General features: G+C 50.6%; 1 protein-coding gene across 4 annotated transcripts in view; it reads left to right on the plus strand.

Annotated features, from left to right (window-relative positions):
* ATF6 (activating transcription factor 6) overlaps positions 1 to 10,567 on the plus strand; it is a 196,978-nt gene extending 186,411 nt beyond the window's left edge. For 3 of the 4 annotated variants that reach the window (XM_027075082.2, XM_027075081.2, XM_053209652.1), the window contains one exon: positions 9,988 to 10,567. In XM_027075082.2, coding sequence (XP_026930883.2) covers positions 9,988 to 10,196 — 209 coding nt within the window. In that variant the 3' untranslated portion in view covers positions 10,197 to 10,567. Of the gene's footprint in view, positions 1 to 720; positions 4,384 to 9,987 lie in introns of those variants that run through there. The other variant, XM_027075083.2, reaches the window with a different exon arrangement.
* The last annotated feature ends 8,340 nt before the right edge of the window (positions 10,568 to 18,907 follow it).

Consider the following 18,907-nt stretch of genomic DNA (forward strand, 5'->3'; position numbering starts at 1 on the left):
TGCCGTGACCTTGTGCCACTTCACTGTTCGTTGTATTCCCTTCCCTCCCCTCCTCCCCTCCCCACCTCCTCCCCTCCCCTCCCTTGGTGTCTCCCCTCTTGGACTTCCTTCCGTATTTTTCCTTTTGTTTGTTTTGCTTGAAGGTGTCTCTTGTGGTCTGTGAATTGGCGGATTTTTATCTACTGTCCATGCAACCCCACACACCCCCACCCCCCCCCAACCCCACTGGGTTCAGGCACAGATACCGACAGCCTGTCACTGCCTGTCACCAGCTTAGCTTACACGGAGCCAACTACCTCTTGTTAGGATTAGTGTCTGATCCCGAATAGAAATCTGTTTTATGACACATGCTTCTTTGCAAAGCATTGAAGTCTTGTGACTTCTTAAAATTAAACTTCCTGTGAAACGTCTGCATCTTTAAATTCTGTTTATGGTCAAGGTTCTGGCGTGGGCTAGCCACCAGCCAGCTAACCGTCTCCTTCCTGGCAGGCCGTTCTCGGTTACTGTGTGTTTACAGGCTGTTCAAAATTCCACATTGCCTGGAGTTTTTCCGCCTCCAGGGTCCAGGCACATTTGCTGCTTCCTCGACCCTTCTGAGCTTTCAGAATCACATTTTAGCGTTCGTATCTGAAGCCCTTCATTCCTTTTCCTTTTTATGTGTCTGATGAATTTTGTTTTTGAAGTATCCTTTTTTTTTTCTACACCTTTTTCCTGACTCAGATCAGGGTTTCATCTCATTCTCCTGCTCACTTCAGAAGGCCCAGGACGGAAAAGGACTTTCGTCACCTGTGCAGTAGCCACATGTTTGCTGAGAGGTGACGGAGAGCGAGCCCTTAACCTCTCGTTCCATGCCGTTCCTTTTGGGCCAGCCTTCCCCGAGCAGTCCAGGTCTTTTTTTTTATTAAGTACCCCCAAACAGCTTAGCCATCCCATCACGTATCTCGGCTCTCGGCTGTCCTGTCACAAGGCTCCTGCGCTTGACGCTCTTAGTACGAGGGCGCTGCGCGTGGACGGCGGGGACCTGGCCCGCAGTGGAGGTGCGGAGTCTGTTACTCACACTGAGGCGCGAATCATGGGCAACAGTTGAAGACGCTGGCCTTTCAGGGACGATGAGTTGTTGACCACACTCACAGCCTTGGAGTGAAAGGTAACAGGAGCCTCATCTGCCCTTCCGAGGGGACTTTCAGAGCCTCTCTGCTGCTCCTGCAAGTGTACCGTGTGAACAGACGCCCGACAGCCCAGGCGAGGGGTCCCGAGTTACCATACGCTGTTTCCCAGTCCGTCCTCCTTTAATTAAAATAGTCAGAACCTCACCAGTAGTGGTGAGATGCAGGGGTGAGTACTGAAACACCGAGAGAACTCTTTACTGAGTCCCACGGAGCGGATAAAAGATTACGCTGTGCCCCTCGACTGTCGTGCAGAGGTTCGGGTAACCTGGGGCTCCTCGCGGCAGGTCACTTCACGCCCGGAGACCCCAGCTTGTCACTCAGAAGGGGCTTCCTGAATCCAGCTCAAGGCATTCCCATCCTCCCTGGTGGCCTTCCGATGGCACTCATCGTTTCCTTGCCCCAGAAGTCGTTGCTTCCAGAAAGGAGTAAAGCACCGAACCTGTCTTTATGGCCGCCTAGACCATCCTTCGTCTGAGTCTCCTGGCTGCGCTTAAGATGGCAGTGCCGTTGCAGCCACGGCTGGGGACTCCCGGGTTTGGGGGCCAGGCCACAGCTTTACTTTTCCCTCAAGGCATCTGAGCTTCTGTCACCAGGTCCTCCGTTTCTTCTCAGGCACTCAAGGTCAGGGAAATCCAGTTATCGGTGTGAACCACCACGGGCACACGGGCTGTAGTGACTTTTGCAGGTGGCTTGGGCCACGTACGAGGGAACCTACTCCTGATCTCAAAATTGTCATCCGGATCCCACATTAATCCAGAAAAGCAGTAAAAATTAATAACGTATGTTACATGTCTCTAACACATGTGCTTTCCGTTATCTGGGCACGTATGCCCCAGCGTGCACGTGAGCATGCCTGCACCCCCCCCCCACTCCCCCACCCCCCACAACACACACAGTTTTTCTGAAACGGGGAGTAACTGTGGTTCCAAAAGGAAACGATTGGTGTGACCCCTTGAAATCTGAGCCCAGCCGCACGTTCCAAATGAAATGGCTCCAAATGCACGGGCAGGTTGTCTGTCTTCCAGAGAGCTGCAGCTGCCCGAGAAGCGGGGAAAGAAAGCACTTGGGTAGGAAACGTTGGCTAACTTGCAGGCATTTGGATTTAATTCTCCGAAGATGAGCAAACGACTTCCACAAGGTGGTCATATAGGAAGATCCCGACTCCCCTCCCCCCCCACACACCTACAGCTGCCTCTGGAAAGTTTCCCTCTGCTTCTCCCCGACAAAGGGTAGAAAGACCCCATCCGGACGGGTGAGAGAGGCAGAGAGACGCAGCGGTGCCAAAACCCCGTCCCTGGCACAGCGACGCACAACAGGGAAGGAGCTCACCAGCCCGCGGCCTCTGCCCGGGAAGCAAGGGGTTGGCGCCCCACATCAGGCCCCTTGAGTCCTGCACTGGAGAGACAAGCCCAGAACATCCGGCTTATTAGGAAGTGAACGGGGCTGATCATCCAAAGAACCCAAAGGACTGTAGAAACCGAGGTCCCCTTTCAGAGAGCTTGCCTGCAGCCTCATTCACCCCGACCCAGTGCACAGACAGCAGTTTGACAAGTGCTTAGACTAGATGAGAAGGAAATTCACTTGCCGATCTAAAAGCAGCAGCTGGAGGGGAGACAGTCGAAACTCTCCCGGAGGAGAGGCACTGGTGAGGCCAGTTTTGCACCCGCTGCCAGCCCCCTCCCCCCCGCCCCCACCAGCATGCAGGGAGGAGACCATCCTGCTGCCTCACTGCAGCCAGAGAGTGCCTGTAGGCAGGTGCCGCGCTCCCCTCTCCCTGGCAGCTGAGCGCAGCATTGCCCCACCCCCAGCCGGTGCTCCGGCACAGGAAGGCGTCCTCCTGCTGCAGTCCTGATGCCCACAGGCGGGCTCATCTTCCGGCTGCCTTTCTGAAGCCGGCGAGCATGCCACGCCCCGTACGCTCTCCACCTGCCTAGTTGAAGCCAGCAGGTAGGCACAGTCTACACGGTGCTGCCCTCGGTTGCCTGGCCCTAGTGCCAGGGGGGCTGCCGTTCCTGAGCTCCAGGGGAAGGTAACAGTGGAGAATACAGTTCCTGGCAGGCCACCACCCCTAGAGCATTGCACAGACAGCAGTCTCCCTGGGGAAAAGGCCAGCTACCCTCGAGCTCCTGCCTGGGCAGTAGGCTTCAGGTTTCCCACACAGGGAGAAGCTGATAAGGTGCTCCCGGGGAGCGTAAGCCAGGGAGATACCTCTGTGTCCACTCCTCTGGCCTCATGACAGATCTATAAGACCTCCCAGAAAGGAGATTATTCATTCATCTGGAACCCCACTTGTTAAAACTGTTGCCCAGGTGACACCTCCAGATCTCCTGGTCTGGCGGCCAGCACAGGGATTACGACTATCTCTTTGCATACTTTTTCTTTTTTTTTTTTAAGAGAGAGAGAGGGGGGAGAGGGCCAGAGAGAGAGAAAGAAAATCCTAAGCAGTCTTCGCCCTGACGCAGGACTTGATCCCACAATCATGAGATCATGACCAGAACTGAAATCAACAGTTGGACACTCAACTGAGCCGCATACTTTAAAAGCTCTTGGCCTGAGGGATTTCACTTTTAATTGCCTGAACTCGGTGTTAAGTGAGATTCCTCCCCTGGGAACACTGACAGGTCTTGGCACACTCTCAACAACAGGGACACATCAAGAATAAATCAGGTGGTGTAGACTGTCCCAAAGGTTCAAGAGATAATCATGAACCAGGGCAAAGTTGAATGAGAAGCTTCATCACCTACAGAGGCCAATCCTTCAAGATTGAGAGAGAGCTGCTTTGTCTAATACATAGAAACACACGGGGAAGCAAACAAAATGACACAGAGAAATATGTTCCAGATGAAAGAACAAGACAGAACCTTAGAAAAAGACTTTAATGATACAGAGGTTCAGAAATCTGAAAAAGAATTTAAAATAGTAGTCAATAAAGGTGATTGCCGAACTCAGAGGAAGAATGGATGAACACAGTGAGAACTTCATCAGAGAGAAAGAAAATATAAGAAAGGACCAAACAGAAGTCAGAGACCTGAAGAGAAAAATAACTGAGCTGAAATATGCTATAGGGGTTCAACAGCAGGCAGAGTAACACATTAAAAGGGTCAGTGAGCCTGGAAGACAAGGCAGTGGAACTCATCCAGACTGAGAAGCCGAAAGAAAAAAGAATTCTTTTAAATGAAGAGACCTTAAGGGACCAAAAAGACATAAAGTAGAATTACATTCACATTATAGGGTTCCCAGAAGGAGAAGAAAGAGAGGGGCAGAAAATTTCCCTAACCTGTAGAGGGAAACAGACCTCCAGATCCAGGAATCCCAGAGAGTTCCAAGCAAGATGAACCCAAAGAGATCCACACCCAGACACGTTATAATTATAATTAAAATTTATAATTAAAATACTTAAAGACAGAATCTTAAAAGCAGCAAGGGAAAAATAAATTGTTACATACAAGGGCAACCCATTAAGGCTATCAGATTTTCGAGCAGAAACTTTGCAGACCAGAAGAGACTGGCAGGATATATTCCAAGTGCTGGAAGGAAAAAACTTCCAACCACAAATACTCTACCCAGCAAGGTTATCATTCAGGATTGAAAGGAGAGATAAAGAGCTTTCCAGAGCTTTAACTAAAGCTAAACCTTTCCAGAGCTTTCATCACTACTAAACCAGCCTTTCAAGAAATGTTAAAGGGACTTCTTTAAGCTACAAAGAAATGGCAGTGATTAATAACAAGAAAACCTGAGAAAGTAAAAATCTCATGAGAAAAACGAAATCTATCGTAAAAATAGTGGATTCATTCACTTACAAAGCTAGTATGAAGGTTAAAACACAAAATTAGTAAAATCAGGGGTGCCCGGGTGGCTCAGTTGGCTTTGATTCAGGTCGTGATCTCGCAGTTTGTGGGTTCGAGCCCTGTGTGGGGCTCTGTGCTGACAGCTCAGAGCCTGGAGCCTGCTTCAGATTCCATGTTAACCTCTCTGTCTGCCTCTCCCCTGCTCACGCTCTGTCTCTGCTGCTGTGTTATGTTTATCCAGTACACCCAGAACACTCTCTAGGATAGATCACATATTAGGCCACAAAACAGATCAGTAAATTCAAGAAGGTTGAAATCCTTTCAAACATCTTTTCTGACCACAATAGTATGAAATTAGAAATCAGTTACAAGAAAAGTAGAAAAACTGCCAGTACATGGAGACTAAACAACGCCGTTACTGAACAGCTGCTGGGTCATAGAAGAAGTCAAAAGGTGAAAATACTTAGAAACAATTGAAAACAAACACAAATACCACAAACTGTAAGATGAACAAAAGTGAGGAGAGAAGTTCGTAACGATACAAGCTTACCTCAAGAAACAAGATACATCTCAAACTAAAATTTAACTTTACACTTAAAGAAACTAGAAGAAGAACAAACAAAGCCCAAAGTTAGTACAAGGAAGAAGGTAAAGATCAGGGCCGAAATAGATGAGATAGGAGACTAAAAGGATAATGGGAAAGATACCTGAAACGAAGAGCTGGTTCTTTGAAAAGATAAACAAAATAGACAAACCTTTAGGTAGACTCACCAGGAAAACAGAAGGCTCAAATAATGTCAGAAATGAAAGTTAAACTAATACCACAAAAATAAGAAGGATCATAAGAGACTATTATGAACAATTATTTGCCAATAAATTGGACAATCTAGGAGAAATGGATAAATTTATAGAAACACAATTTTCCGAGACTGAACCAAACATAAAGAATAGAAAATCTGACTAGACCAGTTATTAAGATTGAATCAGTAATCAAAAACTTCCAAACAAACAAAAGTCCAGGGCAGATGTCTTCACTAGTGAATTCTACCAAACATTTGAAGATTTAATATCTATCCTTCTCAAACTCTTCCAAAAATTGAAGAGGAGGGAACGCTTTAAACTCCTTTTGCGAGGCCAGCATTACCCTGATGCCCAACCCAGACAAGGACACTACAAGAAAAGAGAATTATAAGACAACACCCCTGCTGAACACAGATGTAAAAATCTTGAACAAAATACTGGCAAACCCAATTCAGGAATACGTTAAAGTGATCACAGACTACAGCCAAGTGAGATTTATTCCAGGGATGCCAGTATGGTTCAACATCCACATTAATCAACATGATACACCACATTTATAAAATGAAAGATGAAAATCATATGATCGCCTCAAAAGATGCCGTAAAAAGCATTGGGCAGAATTAAACATCTGCTTATAAAAACTCTAAACAAAGTAGGTACAGAAAGAGCAGACTTCAACGTAATAAAGGCCGTCCACAACAAACCTGCAGCCAGCGTCCTACTCAGTGGCGAAAAGCTGAAAATTTTTTCTCAAAGACCAGGAACAGGACAAGGATGCCCACTGTCACCACTTTTATTCAAAATAGTATTGAAAGTCCTCACCACTGCAGTTGGGCAGGAAACAAAAGGCATACGCATTGAAAAGAAAGAAATAGGACTGTCACTATTGGCAGACGACATAATACTGGGCCTAGAAAACCCTCAAGATTCCACAAAAAAAGGACTAGAATTAACGAATTCAGTGAAGTTGTAGGATACACAATCAGTAGACAAAAATCTGTTGTGTTTCTATACGTGAATAACGAACTACCAGAGAAATCAAGAAAATAATCCCAATTACAGTTACATCAAGGAGAATAAAATACCTCCAAGGAGGTGGAAGACCTTGCACTGGAAACGGTAAGACGTTAATGAGAGAAATTGAAGAAGATACAGACAGATGGAAAGATATTTCATACTTAGGGATTAGAAGAATTAACATCGTTAACTCTCCATCCTAACCAAAGCAACCTACAAGTTTGGTGCCATTCCTATCAAAATGCCAATGGCATTTTTTCACAGAACCAGAACAGGTAATTCTACAATTTATGTGGAACCACAGGAGACCCCGAATACTCAAAGCAATCTTGAGAAAGTCCAAAGCCAGAGGTACCATGCTCCCTTATTTTTAACTGTACTGCAAAGCCATAGTAGCCAAAACAGTATGGTACTGGCACAAAAACACGTGGGTCTGTGGAACAGAGTCAGGAGCCCAGATACGAACCCTCATATATGGTCCGTTAATTTTTGACAAAGGAAGCAAGAATATACAATGGGGAAAAGACAGTCTCTTCAGTAAATGGCGTTGGGCAAACTGGACAGCTACGTGCAGAAGAAGGAAACAGGACCATCATTTTATACCATATACAAAAATTAACATGGATTAAAGACTTGAAGACCTGAAACCATAAAACTAGAAGAAAACGTTAACATAAGTGGTAAACTCCTTGACGTCACTCTCGGTGATGTTTTTTTGGATCTAACTCCAAAGGCAAGAGAAACAAAAGCAAAAATAAGCAAATGGGGGGGCGCCTGGATGGCTCGGTCAGTTAAGTGTCCGACTCTTGATCTCAGCTCGGGTCATGATCTCATGGTTCGTGGGTTCAGGCCACGTGTTGGGCTCCTCACTGACAGCACAGAGCCTGCTTGGGATTCTGTTTCTCCCTCTCTCTCGCTCTCAAAAAAAAAAAATTTTTTTTTTGAAGACGTATATATATTTATACGTATGATGGAATAGTACTCAGCCATAGAACAAATGAAATCTTGCCTTTTGCAACAACACGGATGGACTTAGTGGATGTTATGCTAAGTTAAATAAACAGACCCAAAAAGACATACTCCACTCATATGTGGAATCTGAAGAAATAAACGAAACCAAACCCAGACTCCTAGACAGAGAACAGACTGGTGATTGCCCGAGGGGGAGATGGGTTGGAGTGGGGAGCAAAATAGTAAAGGAATCAGGAAGTACAAACTTGTGGTTCTAAAACAAGTCGTGTGGCTTTCATGTACGGCATGGGGAATGTAGTCGGTAATATTGTGTTAGCTTTGGTGACACATGATAACTAGATGTACTGTGGTGGTGACTTGGCAATGTATATAAATACCAGATCACCAAGTTGTACACCTGAAACTAATATTTTATGTCCATTATACCTCAGTTTTTGGTTTTTTTTTTTAAGCTAAGCAAATTACTTAGCTGTCACCGCATGGTGGCAGGGCTCCTAAAATTGAAGTGTCCAGAGCGACGGTCTTAAAGAATAGGTAAGGTCAGTCAGCGCCCACAGTTCTTCCTCTCCAGTAAAGTGGGAAAGAAGGAAATCAGCTCCAAGTGTAATAGAAGACATTTGCAATACCTGTAATGAGAAATCAGTCATCCGTGGAGACTGCGCTAAAAATTACAGCAGGTAACCAACCAAGAGAAGTGGACGGATGGAATCTTCCATTAGCTCTGAAATAGACTCACATCTGCTCAAGGAACTTAAAGTTGATAGGTTATTAGACCCAGTAGTTTCCAACTTTCGGGAAGTCATGGACCCCATTGAGAATGTGATTGGGGCCCTTCTCCAGAAAAATAAGCACACAGAACTTTGCATGCAATTTCAAGGAACGTATGGACTCCCTGAAGTCTGTACATTAGACCCTAATTTCAGACGCCCTGGATTAGCGCATTTCTGTAAATCCTAACCTGTGACACACTCCATGGCTCCGTGTTCCCAAACATAACAATGGAATCTGAAGATCAGATGTCAGACTCTGGATTTCCCTCCTCTAGATTAATAGTACTTGGCATACACAGTGTGAAAGTAAAACAAAAAAAGAAAAATTCTACTTTTAAATTCAATTCCTGGTCCTGGAGAAGCCCAGCGTGTAATTTCAAAGGTCACCGGTGGGCTGCGTATCATCTTCATAAACAGGTAGTAAGCTCAGTCCTTGCCCGATCCCCCTCCCAGCTCCGGATTCACGGGGGAAACGCTAACGGACGCGCAGGCGTGAATTCCGCACTCACACACCTTCTAACTGCATTGCCGTGAATGTCCAGCTGGCCTTGAAAGACTATCCGCTTACAGTTCCCTCATCAGTTTTATGCCCGAGTTTCATTGACTTCAAGTTGGAAAGCGAGTACCCAGAATTACAAACCAGGAAATAATTTGGCTCTCTCCCTAAAATAAAGAGTTTTCATCCTCTTAGGAAGTAAGAGCATGTGTCTATATATTTTGAGCTCATGATGAGTTACCCAACACGTGTCAGGTACGTGTGGCTCTGTGTGGTTTTCCTGTTCCCTCTGCAAATAGCCTCTAGTTTACCTGCAAGTCCTGTAGCACTCTCTCTAATCCCAAATGGGAAATGCCCTTGTCTCTTGTACCAGGAATCAAGAACTCTGGGATGGGAGTCCCTTCACGCGGAAGGGGAGCAATGGGGACCTCTGGGCAAGAGCATCACTGTCATGTCTACAGCTTGTCTTTCCTGTGCTTTATGCTGCTAAGGCAGACCTTTAAACTCGTAGCTGGGAATCTTAGCGAAATTAGAAACATGACTGATGAATGGGAGGCAAGTAGTCTCGGCCCAGGTCTCCTTGCCACCCACATGATAGGTTTGTTCTTTTGACAGTTACTCGTTCCCACTGTTGAAGGGGAAGGGAGCGCTTAAGCCTTCTTGCCTCCACCCGCCACCGAAACCTTCCTGTGATGTCTGTGGACAGAAGCTCTGGTGTTAACTCGGCCACTGCTCCGAGACCTTACTGAACCGACGAAGGCGGTTTGGGAGCTGGAACCGAGGAGGACGGGCCATCTCAGCACCTAGCCCAGCCGCAGCGCCGCTTGGTGACTGATGGAGTCCCTCTGTTCCCTTGAAAGCGTATTGACAGTTCACAGCCGTTAAAGCTTATTGAGGTCTTTCTGGGATCGAAGCTGATGGCAGAATCGCACACTCTGTTGAATATTGATTCCGTATGTGTATTCCTCCCGCAGAGAACGTGATCAACGGGCAGGATTACGAAGTGATGATGCAGATTGACTGTCAGGTGATGGACACCAGGATTCTGCACATCAAGAGCTCGTCCGTTCCTCCTTATCTCCGGGATCAGCAGAGGAATCAGACCAACACCTTCTTTGGCTCCCCTCCTGCAGCCACGGAGGCAGCCCACGTCGTCAGCACCATCCCGGAGTCGTTACAGTAGTGACGTGGGGCTGTGTGGGAAAACAGTGGGACTCTGCCAGACCGCAGAGCGGGGAGAGATGCTCCTTCCTGCCTGCTTGGTGGCGAGCACAGAGCCGCCTTGCAGTGGGGTTCAAGGGAGTGGGAGAAGCTGTTTTTCACCATCGGCCCTTCCACTTGGAAAGCACTGAAATTCAGACTCGAGGGAGACGGCATTTCTCCAGTGGCAGCTGCCTCCCTGTCCTCCAGTGCTGCCTGGGGTGGACTGTTTCCTGTACTTTCGGAATTGCTGTCTCTTCTGTATTTCTGTTGTGTTTAAATAGTCATCTTTACAGTAAGATCCCCTTCCCTCCTCTGCCATTTCACTTCTTGATAAAGAGATTTTTATTTACAGCCGTGCAGCACACCAAGTGTTTCCGCGGATGAGCGTTCCCGTTGACTTCATGCAAATTCGTTGCGGATATTGTGCTGATTGGAAAACAGATTTCAGAACCGGAACAGCCAAAAAAACACCCCCCAAAAAGGTCAAAACAATGTGGAGCTTTAGGCAAAAGGGGGGAGAAAAAGACTCCCCATTGGGGAAGGTTGGTCTTTACCTGGGATTGTGGTTCCAACGTGACACTGAATGTGTTGGGCGCCACAGGGAGGGCGGCAGGTTGGAGAGGACAAAATGCGAGAGCGAGGTGGGCCGTGGGAGGGGGGCCAGCTCTGTGAACACACACGTGGAAGACACGGCAGGTTTTGATGCGATTGTTGGAGTTTAAGATTAAGCCACAGCAACCATCTATGCTGAGGCCGCTGAGCGTTAGCGTCTGAGCCTGTACGCTCTCATTACTCGCCTGGTGCGGGTTCCTCAAGGACCCCGGGACAGATCCTTCACTTTTGCCGTGAATTCCCACCCACTACCCACCTTCTGCCGATAGTGACGTGAAGCAAACAGGTTTTCTTTTCTCTTGAGAACCGACAAGTACTTATTCCTTAAGACTATGCAGACAGGCGAGCTTGGATTCCTGTTTGGCCAGTGCCTCCCAGAACTCGGCAATAATTTTCAGCTTCTCCAGGGAAAAGACAGTGAAGGAATCCACTTCTTTGTCCTCCCATATTAAAAAAAAGGAAGAAGAAATAGCCCTACCACGTTCCTTTGTAGCTTATTGTACTTTGACTACTTTTCTTTTTCTCTCTGATGTTCTGCCTTCGGTTTCTTGAGTGAGTCTTCCTTACTCTCATCCTGCGAAACTTTGCAAACACTACTTCTCACCCTAATCGCCCAGGCCGCCTCTTCCTGCAAGTCCTCCAGGGGACCGTGCGGCTGGGGCGTTGTCAGCCCGCACAGTCAGGCCTGCCTTCGAAATCTGAAGACTCGCTCATGCTTCTGGCTCTGGACGGTGATGCCCCTCTGCCCGAGCTAGTTGGATGCTCTCCAAGGAAATCAGTTTAACTTGCGCATGCAGTGTGGGGGAGAAGCACCCTGCTGCCTGGGTACCCGGCCGTCTGGAGTTGGCCGTGACAATGAGCCTCGCCCTGCCCCACGCACAAGCCTCCCAGAGTCCGGGGCCAGAGACGGCAGGGACCGTCTTCCTGGGACGCTCCAGTTGGAATGGGCACCAGGACAAGAGGGCCGTGCCAACGAGACCCACAGGTCACAGGACCGTCTTCTCTTGGAGTCTCTTCTCCGTCCCCGTGCCTTCCGTCCGTCGTGCAGATCAGCTGAGAAAGCAGCGGTGGCCGCGGCCAGTGGGAAGGTGACCTCGTTCCCCAGCCCCCGGTCTGCCGGAGCTGCCCACAAGGGTGGCCTGCGCGTGCCACCTCCCTGTCTGTCCCAGCTCTCCCTACCCGTCCGCCGGCAGGTGGCGGTCATGCCGTCGGCCCCCCCAAAGGCCTCTCCTCCAGGTGGACGTGCAGGAGGGACAGCAAGGAGTCATGACCTTCAGCGGCAGCCTGGGAGCCCCGCTGACCCTCTAGCTCCTTGTGGTTTCCTGGCCTTGACTTGGTGTTTGGAGATCAGGGAGTGGGCTTCTCAGGGTGCGGTTTCAGGAAGCGAGCGAATGGCCGCTGACAATTGGCAAAGAAGTATTCCACCGTCTGAGTTTCCATCAAAGCCACTACTACTCCCTGGGCCCCACAGTGCTTTTGATCTAACACGTGTAAGGCTCCCACCAGTGAGGGCTGTCGGGAAATAGCAAGCGGCTACACCTGATTCGTTAATACAGCAAGCTGGTGTTTTGGTGTAGTGTGTTGGTGAAATCGCCTCTGGGGGGTTGCAGCCAGGAGTTCTGCCCCCAGGATATATATGTGTACATATCATTTTAATTTATTAAGTTTTTAAGTGGGGTTTTGCAAGCTGGCAGGGACTTGGTTAAACTAGAGCGGGCAGTCCCCCCGGGAGGTACAGGACCCTGTTCCCCTGGGGCCGCCCCCGCCGCAGTCTTGGGAAGTGATGATGGGGACAGCCAGGAATGGTCCTTCACCTGGTGGCAAATCCCACGTTTTTAGGCTTTTAATGGAAATAGATGTTTCCCGTGCGAACTACTGAGTCAGACGTAGGGGCTCCTTCCCCAGGGGGGCGTTCAGCTCGCTCAGAACAGATACGCAGCTGCATTACAGTAGTAGGTGTAGACGGCCTCTTTCCAAAGTGAGGATTTGTACAAGGATCATCTCGAATCCAGTGTTTGCCAGGCTTGTAGTTGAGACGCTTTACGTTAGATTATTGAGTGTCAGGGTTTGTCTTTTCACAAGTAAAAACCAAAAAAATCTAACAAAACTAACTTTTTTCTAAATGACTGCAGCCTCCCACCACCAAGTTGGCACGGCTTTGCCTTTTCTTGTTAGCAAGGAGTAGACACGGAGGTATTTGAAAGCAGCAATGTTCTGTGAGTCATTCTTGAATGTTCTAAACAAACATTACTTAGAAACAGACAAGCAACTTGGGATTCAAACTGATTTTTCTATCATTTTTAAAGAGACACTGTCCCGACTAAACCTTCCTGGCTGGACCCTTCCTGCCGGGCAGGAGCCCGGTCGTCACAGCAGTGACCCCGACGAGACAGCCGTTGCTGTGGCATTGGGGGTCCTGGACACTGGACGGCTGTCCAGCTCCTGCAACTTTTGCACTACTTTCTGACTCCTGCCCTTTTCCTAAAGCTCAGGTTGTGAAACTTGGCAGAAAAACAGCACAGGGAAAAACCCGTATTCGACTTCACGACCGAAAAGTTTCAAAGCAACTCCCACGTCAACTACCTATGAGGAGTGACCCCTTTTTTACTGACGAGCCAGAGTAAGACCCCCTGTCCCCTCCAGTCCGACCTCCCGCAAGCTGTCCACCCAGGAACGCCCTCTCTCCACTGCGCACCGATGGGCCGACTCCGGGCTCCTGCAGCAGATCCGGGGGAACCGAAGCTCCAATGGAGCCTTTTATACTAGCCTCTGATTTATACGAACTAACCTCTCAAGTACGACTGCCGACGCCAGAATCGATAGATGCTTATTACCACCTGTGCACCCCACGCTCTTAACCAGAATGTTAGTTTTGCCCATCCTGAGTCATTCTAATCTACAGAAAGTAGGATCTTTGCTGCTAATATGAACACTAATTACGTACGTTAAAAACAAGAATAAAGCCTAAAGAAAGGAAATGTGAGAAATTTTCGTTTCTACCCCTAGTAACATTTGGGGAGGGGGGGCAGTTTCTGTGTCCCCCCCCCCCACCCCCACTCCTAGGGGTTATGGTCAACTTTTTATTTTCTAGGAAAACAGGATACTGGACTGTGCAGAAGGATGTTGCTGGAGTCCAGACGGAAGTATGCACATAACAGAAATGCCGTGTTCTGTTCCCCCCAAACAGAAATCGGAACGTATCCTGTTAACTTCTATTTTTAGTGACTAAGCTGAAAACAAAGTCTATTTTAGATAAGTCTAGAACTTTGAGCATTTTGTTCTACATAGCTGTGTTACCTGTCGGGTTATCTGTCAGAATAATCTGTATAAAAAGAAGGACAGAGGCATCTTGATCGGGAAATTTGGTCCTGTGTGTGGATCGTGTCGTGGCTAGCCACTGGCGGATCACGGACACCAGTCTCGACGTAACGGTTTGCTCACTTTAAGCATTAAAGGTGCAGCACATTAAAAGCCTCCATTATATTAGTTTGGGGAACCAAGGAGTAAATAAATCCTGGTCTGTCATTTGCCAAGGTCAACAAACAGCACACTGTGTTGCTTCTTGTGCCCAGTGCAGCTGGTGACCATTAATTAAACCCGGAGGCTTGAGATGGCCCCCACATGGGAACCCCAGAGAGATGAGCAGGTTGACTTTCACAGTGAATGCAGATTGGACCATTCCCCTCACCCTCGGCCCTAAATGCCAGGCCAGCTGCCTGGATAAGAGATGAGGGGGACATAGAAGGTGGGTGAAAACCGCCATGTACATCTGGCCTTAAGACACCAATTACTTAGTTCTCGTCACGTTGGCAAGTGTGGTGGGGCTGAGACCCGTGGTGCTTCACCCGAGCAGCCGTTAGGGCCTGAGGAGAGAGCATTCACCAAGCCACATCAGCGGGTTCTCCTTCCAAGATCGTGTCCACACTGAACAAAGAACAGGTTAAAAGACGAGGAACGGGCTACGATTCTCTCCAACAACAGTTACGCCGGTTCATGATGCGTAAATGACACCAGATTTATGTGCTTTTAAGCAAGTCTTTATAAGGCCATGCTTGTTCTTTGTCTAAGATTCAAATAAAGGACTTTTAAACCTGCCTTATTTTGTTCTGTATAGACCAAGAAACAAGACCCCAAATGAATCTTCAGTGTTAAGTGATTAGTTATGAGAAGGGAAACCCAAAGGGTTCCGTGGCCTGTTACTGTTTAGGTGGAAACAACAGAACGCTTTTCCACTACCCCCCCCCCGCCCCGCCCCCCAGGCTGGTTAAGTAAAAGTTTCCTTTATTGTGTCCAAATATTTCAACTACAATCTTACTAAGGAAAAAAACTCGCCTAAGAACTCACACTTTGTCCTACATCAACAAACTGGGTCACTCAATCCCATCAAAGGCCTCTCCTCCTGGTTTGGAGCGACAAGTGTCCCCGTGCATGGAGACAGTCGCTGAAAAGCGATGGCAGCGGGTCCATCCGGGGGTCGTTAGCGCAGGCGCTCACTGAGCGCTCGGCCTATGCTTCAGACGACACCCGAGGCTCGTCAGTCCTGCTGTCCTGTTTCGGTCCTCCCAACAACCCAGTCCCGATCGCGGCCACGTGACTAGGAAGCAGTGTAGCCAGTATTTGGACCCAGGCAGTCTGCTCCAGCACATGGATTCTCGGCCACCGTATTGTTTCACTTCCGGAGACACAGATCCCATATAGGTCCTGCCCTGCAAGGCTCCCAGTTGGCTTGTGAGGCCAGAGACGGAAACGCACAGAGTAACGTCAGGGTTCTCCTAGCGGCAAAACTCCATGTGGTTCCAAAGACATTCGAACAGACTTCTTGGGCAAGTGAGACCCAAGGCCCCTTTTCCGCCGAGAAAGCAGACCCTGGAGGACGGGCTGAGCGGCAGAAAAGGGGGATCGAGCCACATGGCGCGGTGTCTGGGTGCTGGAGCTCCGGAAGAGGAGTCATGAGGGGGCTCCCTGGTGGCGGGAAGTCAAGAGGACTTTTACAAACCGTAGCACTAAAATGTAAATGCTCTTGGGGGCACCGGGGTGGCTCGGTCGGTAGAGCGTCCAACTTTGACTCAGCTCGTGATCTCACGGCTCGTGAGTTCAAGCCCCGCCTCAGGCTGCTGTCAGTGCAGAGCCTGCTTTGGATCCTCTCTCTCTCTCAAAAATAAATAAACGTTAAAGATAATTAATTCATTAACTAACGTAAATGCTTTTTCTGCCCGAGCCTTCAGTAAAGCCTGCTGCGCACACGGCGCCGTGTCTGTGGTTCGGCGAGCGACGTCGCGGAGGGTGCGGCGTGGGGCGACCAGTGACAAGTGTGTACGCGGGACAGCAGAGAATCCAAAACCGAGGAGTCCATGAAGCCCCAGGGGTGAACAGGGAACCAGAACTTCGCCACCAAATCCTTACGGGATTGTCCGCTGGGACCTCCCACTGTATGTGGGATTCGGGTTCCGGCCAAGTTTTGGATCTCGGAGGATAACCACGTGGCCCCTCGCCCTGTTAGCCACAAAGGATGCGGCCGGCGACGAAGAAGAGAGGAAGATACCGAGCCACGTGTCACGGGCAACGAGGGCGTTGAGGCGGGTTCAGGAAAGAGGGATGACAGCTAAGAGCCTGTGACCTCCGACAATGCCGGCGGGTTTTCCACGGGCCGCTTCCCTGCGAAGCCACATACTCTGTGCTGGTTGTGGGTGGAGCACACGGGGGGCTACCGCCCTGCTTCTCCTGCACCTCAATCCCCGGGGTCTCCACCCCAGGTGAGCCACCCGCGGGGTGAAGACCAGCCTGGTGCTCCTGTGATCGAAAGCCCCAGGCTCAGCTGGCCTTCCCACCCTGTTCATGTCCAAGAGCCTAAGCGGGACGTTGGGCCCCGTCCCCAGGGTGCGTTCAGTGCCTACTCCTTGGGTCGCAAGTTCTGTCTTTACAAAGTTTTCGCTGCGGGATTCACGTCTAGTGTGGATGTAGACCTGAGGCGGGAAAGGATGCTTCTGTAAGAGATCACGGATCTCCAGATGCAAAACTGGATCCAGAAGTGAAGGACAGATCTAGAAAAGAGACGCCAGCCACATGGCCATATTAAGAAATGGGTCATCTGGGGGGCGCCTGGGTGGCTCAGTCGGTTGAGCGGCCGACTTCGGCTCAGGTCATGATCTCACGGTCCCTGAGTTCGAGCCCCGCGTCGGGCTCTGGGCTGACCGCTCAGAGCCTGGAGCCTGTTTCGGATTTTGTGTCTCCCTCTCTCTCTGACCCTCCCCCGTTCATGCTCTGTCTCTCTCTGTCTCAAAAATAAATAAGCATTAAAAAATTTTTTAAAAAAGAAAGAAATGGGTCATCTCGTAAGAGTAACTATCGGTAGCACTGTCACTCCTGAAAACTGCGCGTGTCAGTGGGGGACCCGGCGAGGCTAACAAGCAGAACGTACTATACGGTCCTCCCACTTGTTGACCGGCATAGCCCCGTACCGGTGGGCATCGGCTGGTTGCAAAGGGAGACCCGAGAGCCCCCAGAGCCGTCCCGATTCTCCTTTCCTCGGCGTCCTGCCTGACTTCCACGGCCTCCAGGCTTATCCACACGGCCTGAGCTTCCAGCGCGACTTGCGTTCTTGGGGCGCGTTTCCGCACAGCCAGCGGGCGAGAGGGTGCGACCCCAGAACTGAAAGTCCGCCGCAGATTCTCAGGGTTGGCCCAGACCTGTCCCATGGATCTGTGGGAAACCGTACAGATGAACCAGACGATCCCCTCGCCCCCAGAGGCGTGGGAATGATGTCTCTTCTGTGGGTCTGTGTGGTCGCCCTGCTGTTCCCACGGAAGAGTAAAGATAACTTCCAGGACGGGGGCAAGATTTGTGGACGGCCTGAAAAACGAGCTCAGACGCACAACAGCTGCTCCCGGGAGAGCGCTGGGGTGGAAGATTCGTTGGCCGGTGTCTTTGTCGTGGCCGCAGGGCTCACCCACTCACTTGGCTGCCGGTCCTAAGATCCAGACGATGCGCTTCCCCACGCGGTCTCTGACTTCCCGGCGGTGCTGGAATTCTGCTCCGCCAAGCGACTTGTGCACAGCAGACCCGCACGCTGCCCCCTCCGGCCTGGCAACCCTCGCGGAAGACGGAGTCGCAGCGGCCCCCGCACCCCCAGCCCGGCCGCTTCCAGCAGATCCTCGGCAGGAGGGCGACTCGAAGTTCATCTTAATTGGAACAGTATGAGCAGCGAAGGTGCCGGGACATTTAGCCTCTCTTTCGCGGCTCTAGGGGTCACGGCTCAGGCGAACGCGACTAGAAGCGCGTTCCGGCGAATTCCGTCTCCCCCGGCTCCATAACCTGGTGCAAGTCAGCAAAGCGTGAACAGTCCGAGCAGGGGAAAATCTAGGCTCAGGAAGACAGCTGGGGGTCTCGGGGGCTCCCGTAGCAGCATCTTGCCCTTCTCCTTCCCAGACTCCCCCCTGCAACGGCCTGGGTGTGCCCGTCGCCCCCGCGGGGCGGGGCGGGCCGGGAGGCCGGGAAGCCGGGCTGCGTCCAGGCCACCGGTGCCACGGCGTGCTTGGAACGTGCCACTTGGGGGCACGTTCTTGGTTGACCCGGCACTTCTTGGTTGAGCTGAAGGACGGAGCGGTTGACCAGGCCGCAGACAGACCCGGTCTTTCCAGCGGACGGGACGGACCGGCACCTGTCGCTTGCGGCGGCACATCCTCGCTACGTCGCCCCCGGGCAGGCGCTCGCGGAGCCTGGGCCACGCGGGGCCCCGCTGCCCGGATGCTGAGGCGGGACCGCAAGCGACACGCGAGGGCCCGCCTTCCCGCGGCAGGGGCGGCAGCGGCAGCCTTCCTCCTCGCTTTTCGACTCCCCCCGATGCCGGTCCGCGGCGAGCGGCAGGCGAACCCGGAAAGAGGCCGCGGGCTGTGGCTCTGCAAGCACGGTCCCCGTCCCACGGCGGCAGCGGCTCTTTGGGGTCCGCTACAAATGCAACCTCTCTGGCCCCAGCCCAGACCCACTGAGTCAGACGCCGAGCCTGGGCCCAGCAACCCGCGTCTCGACGAGCCCTCCAGAGGACTGTGGCAGGAGTTTGGGAACCACCCGTAGATGCCACGT

Source organism: Acinonyx jubatus, chromosome E4, assembly GCF_027475565.1.
Source record: "Acinonyx jubatus isolate Ajub_Pintada_27869175 chromosome E4, VMU_Ajub_asm_v1.0, whole genome shotgun sequence".
Lineage (NCBI taxonomy): Eukaryota > Metazoa > Chordata > Mammalia > Carnivora > Felidae > Acinonyx > Acinonyx jubatus.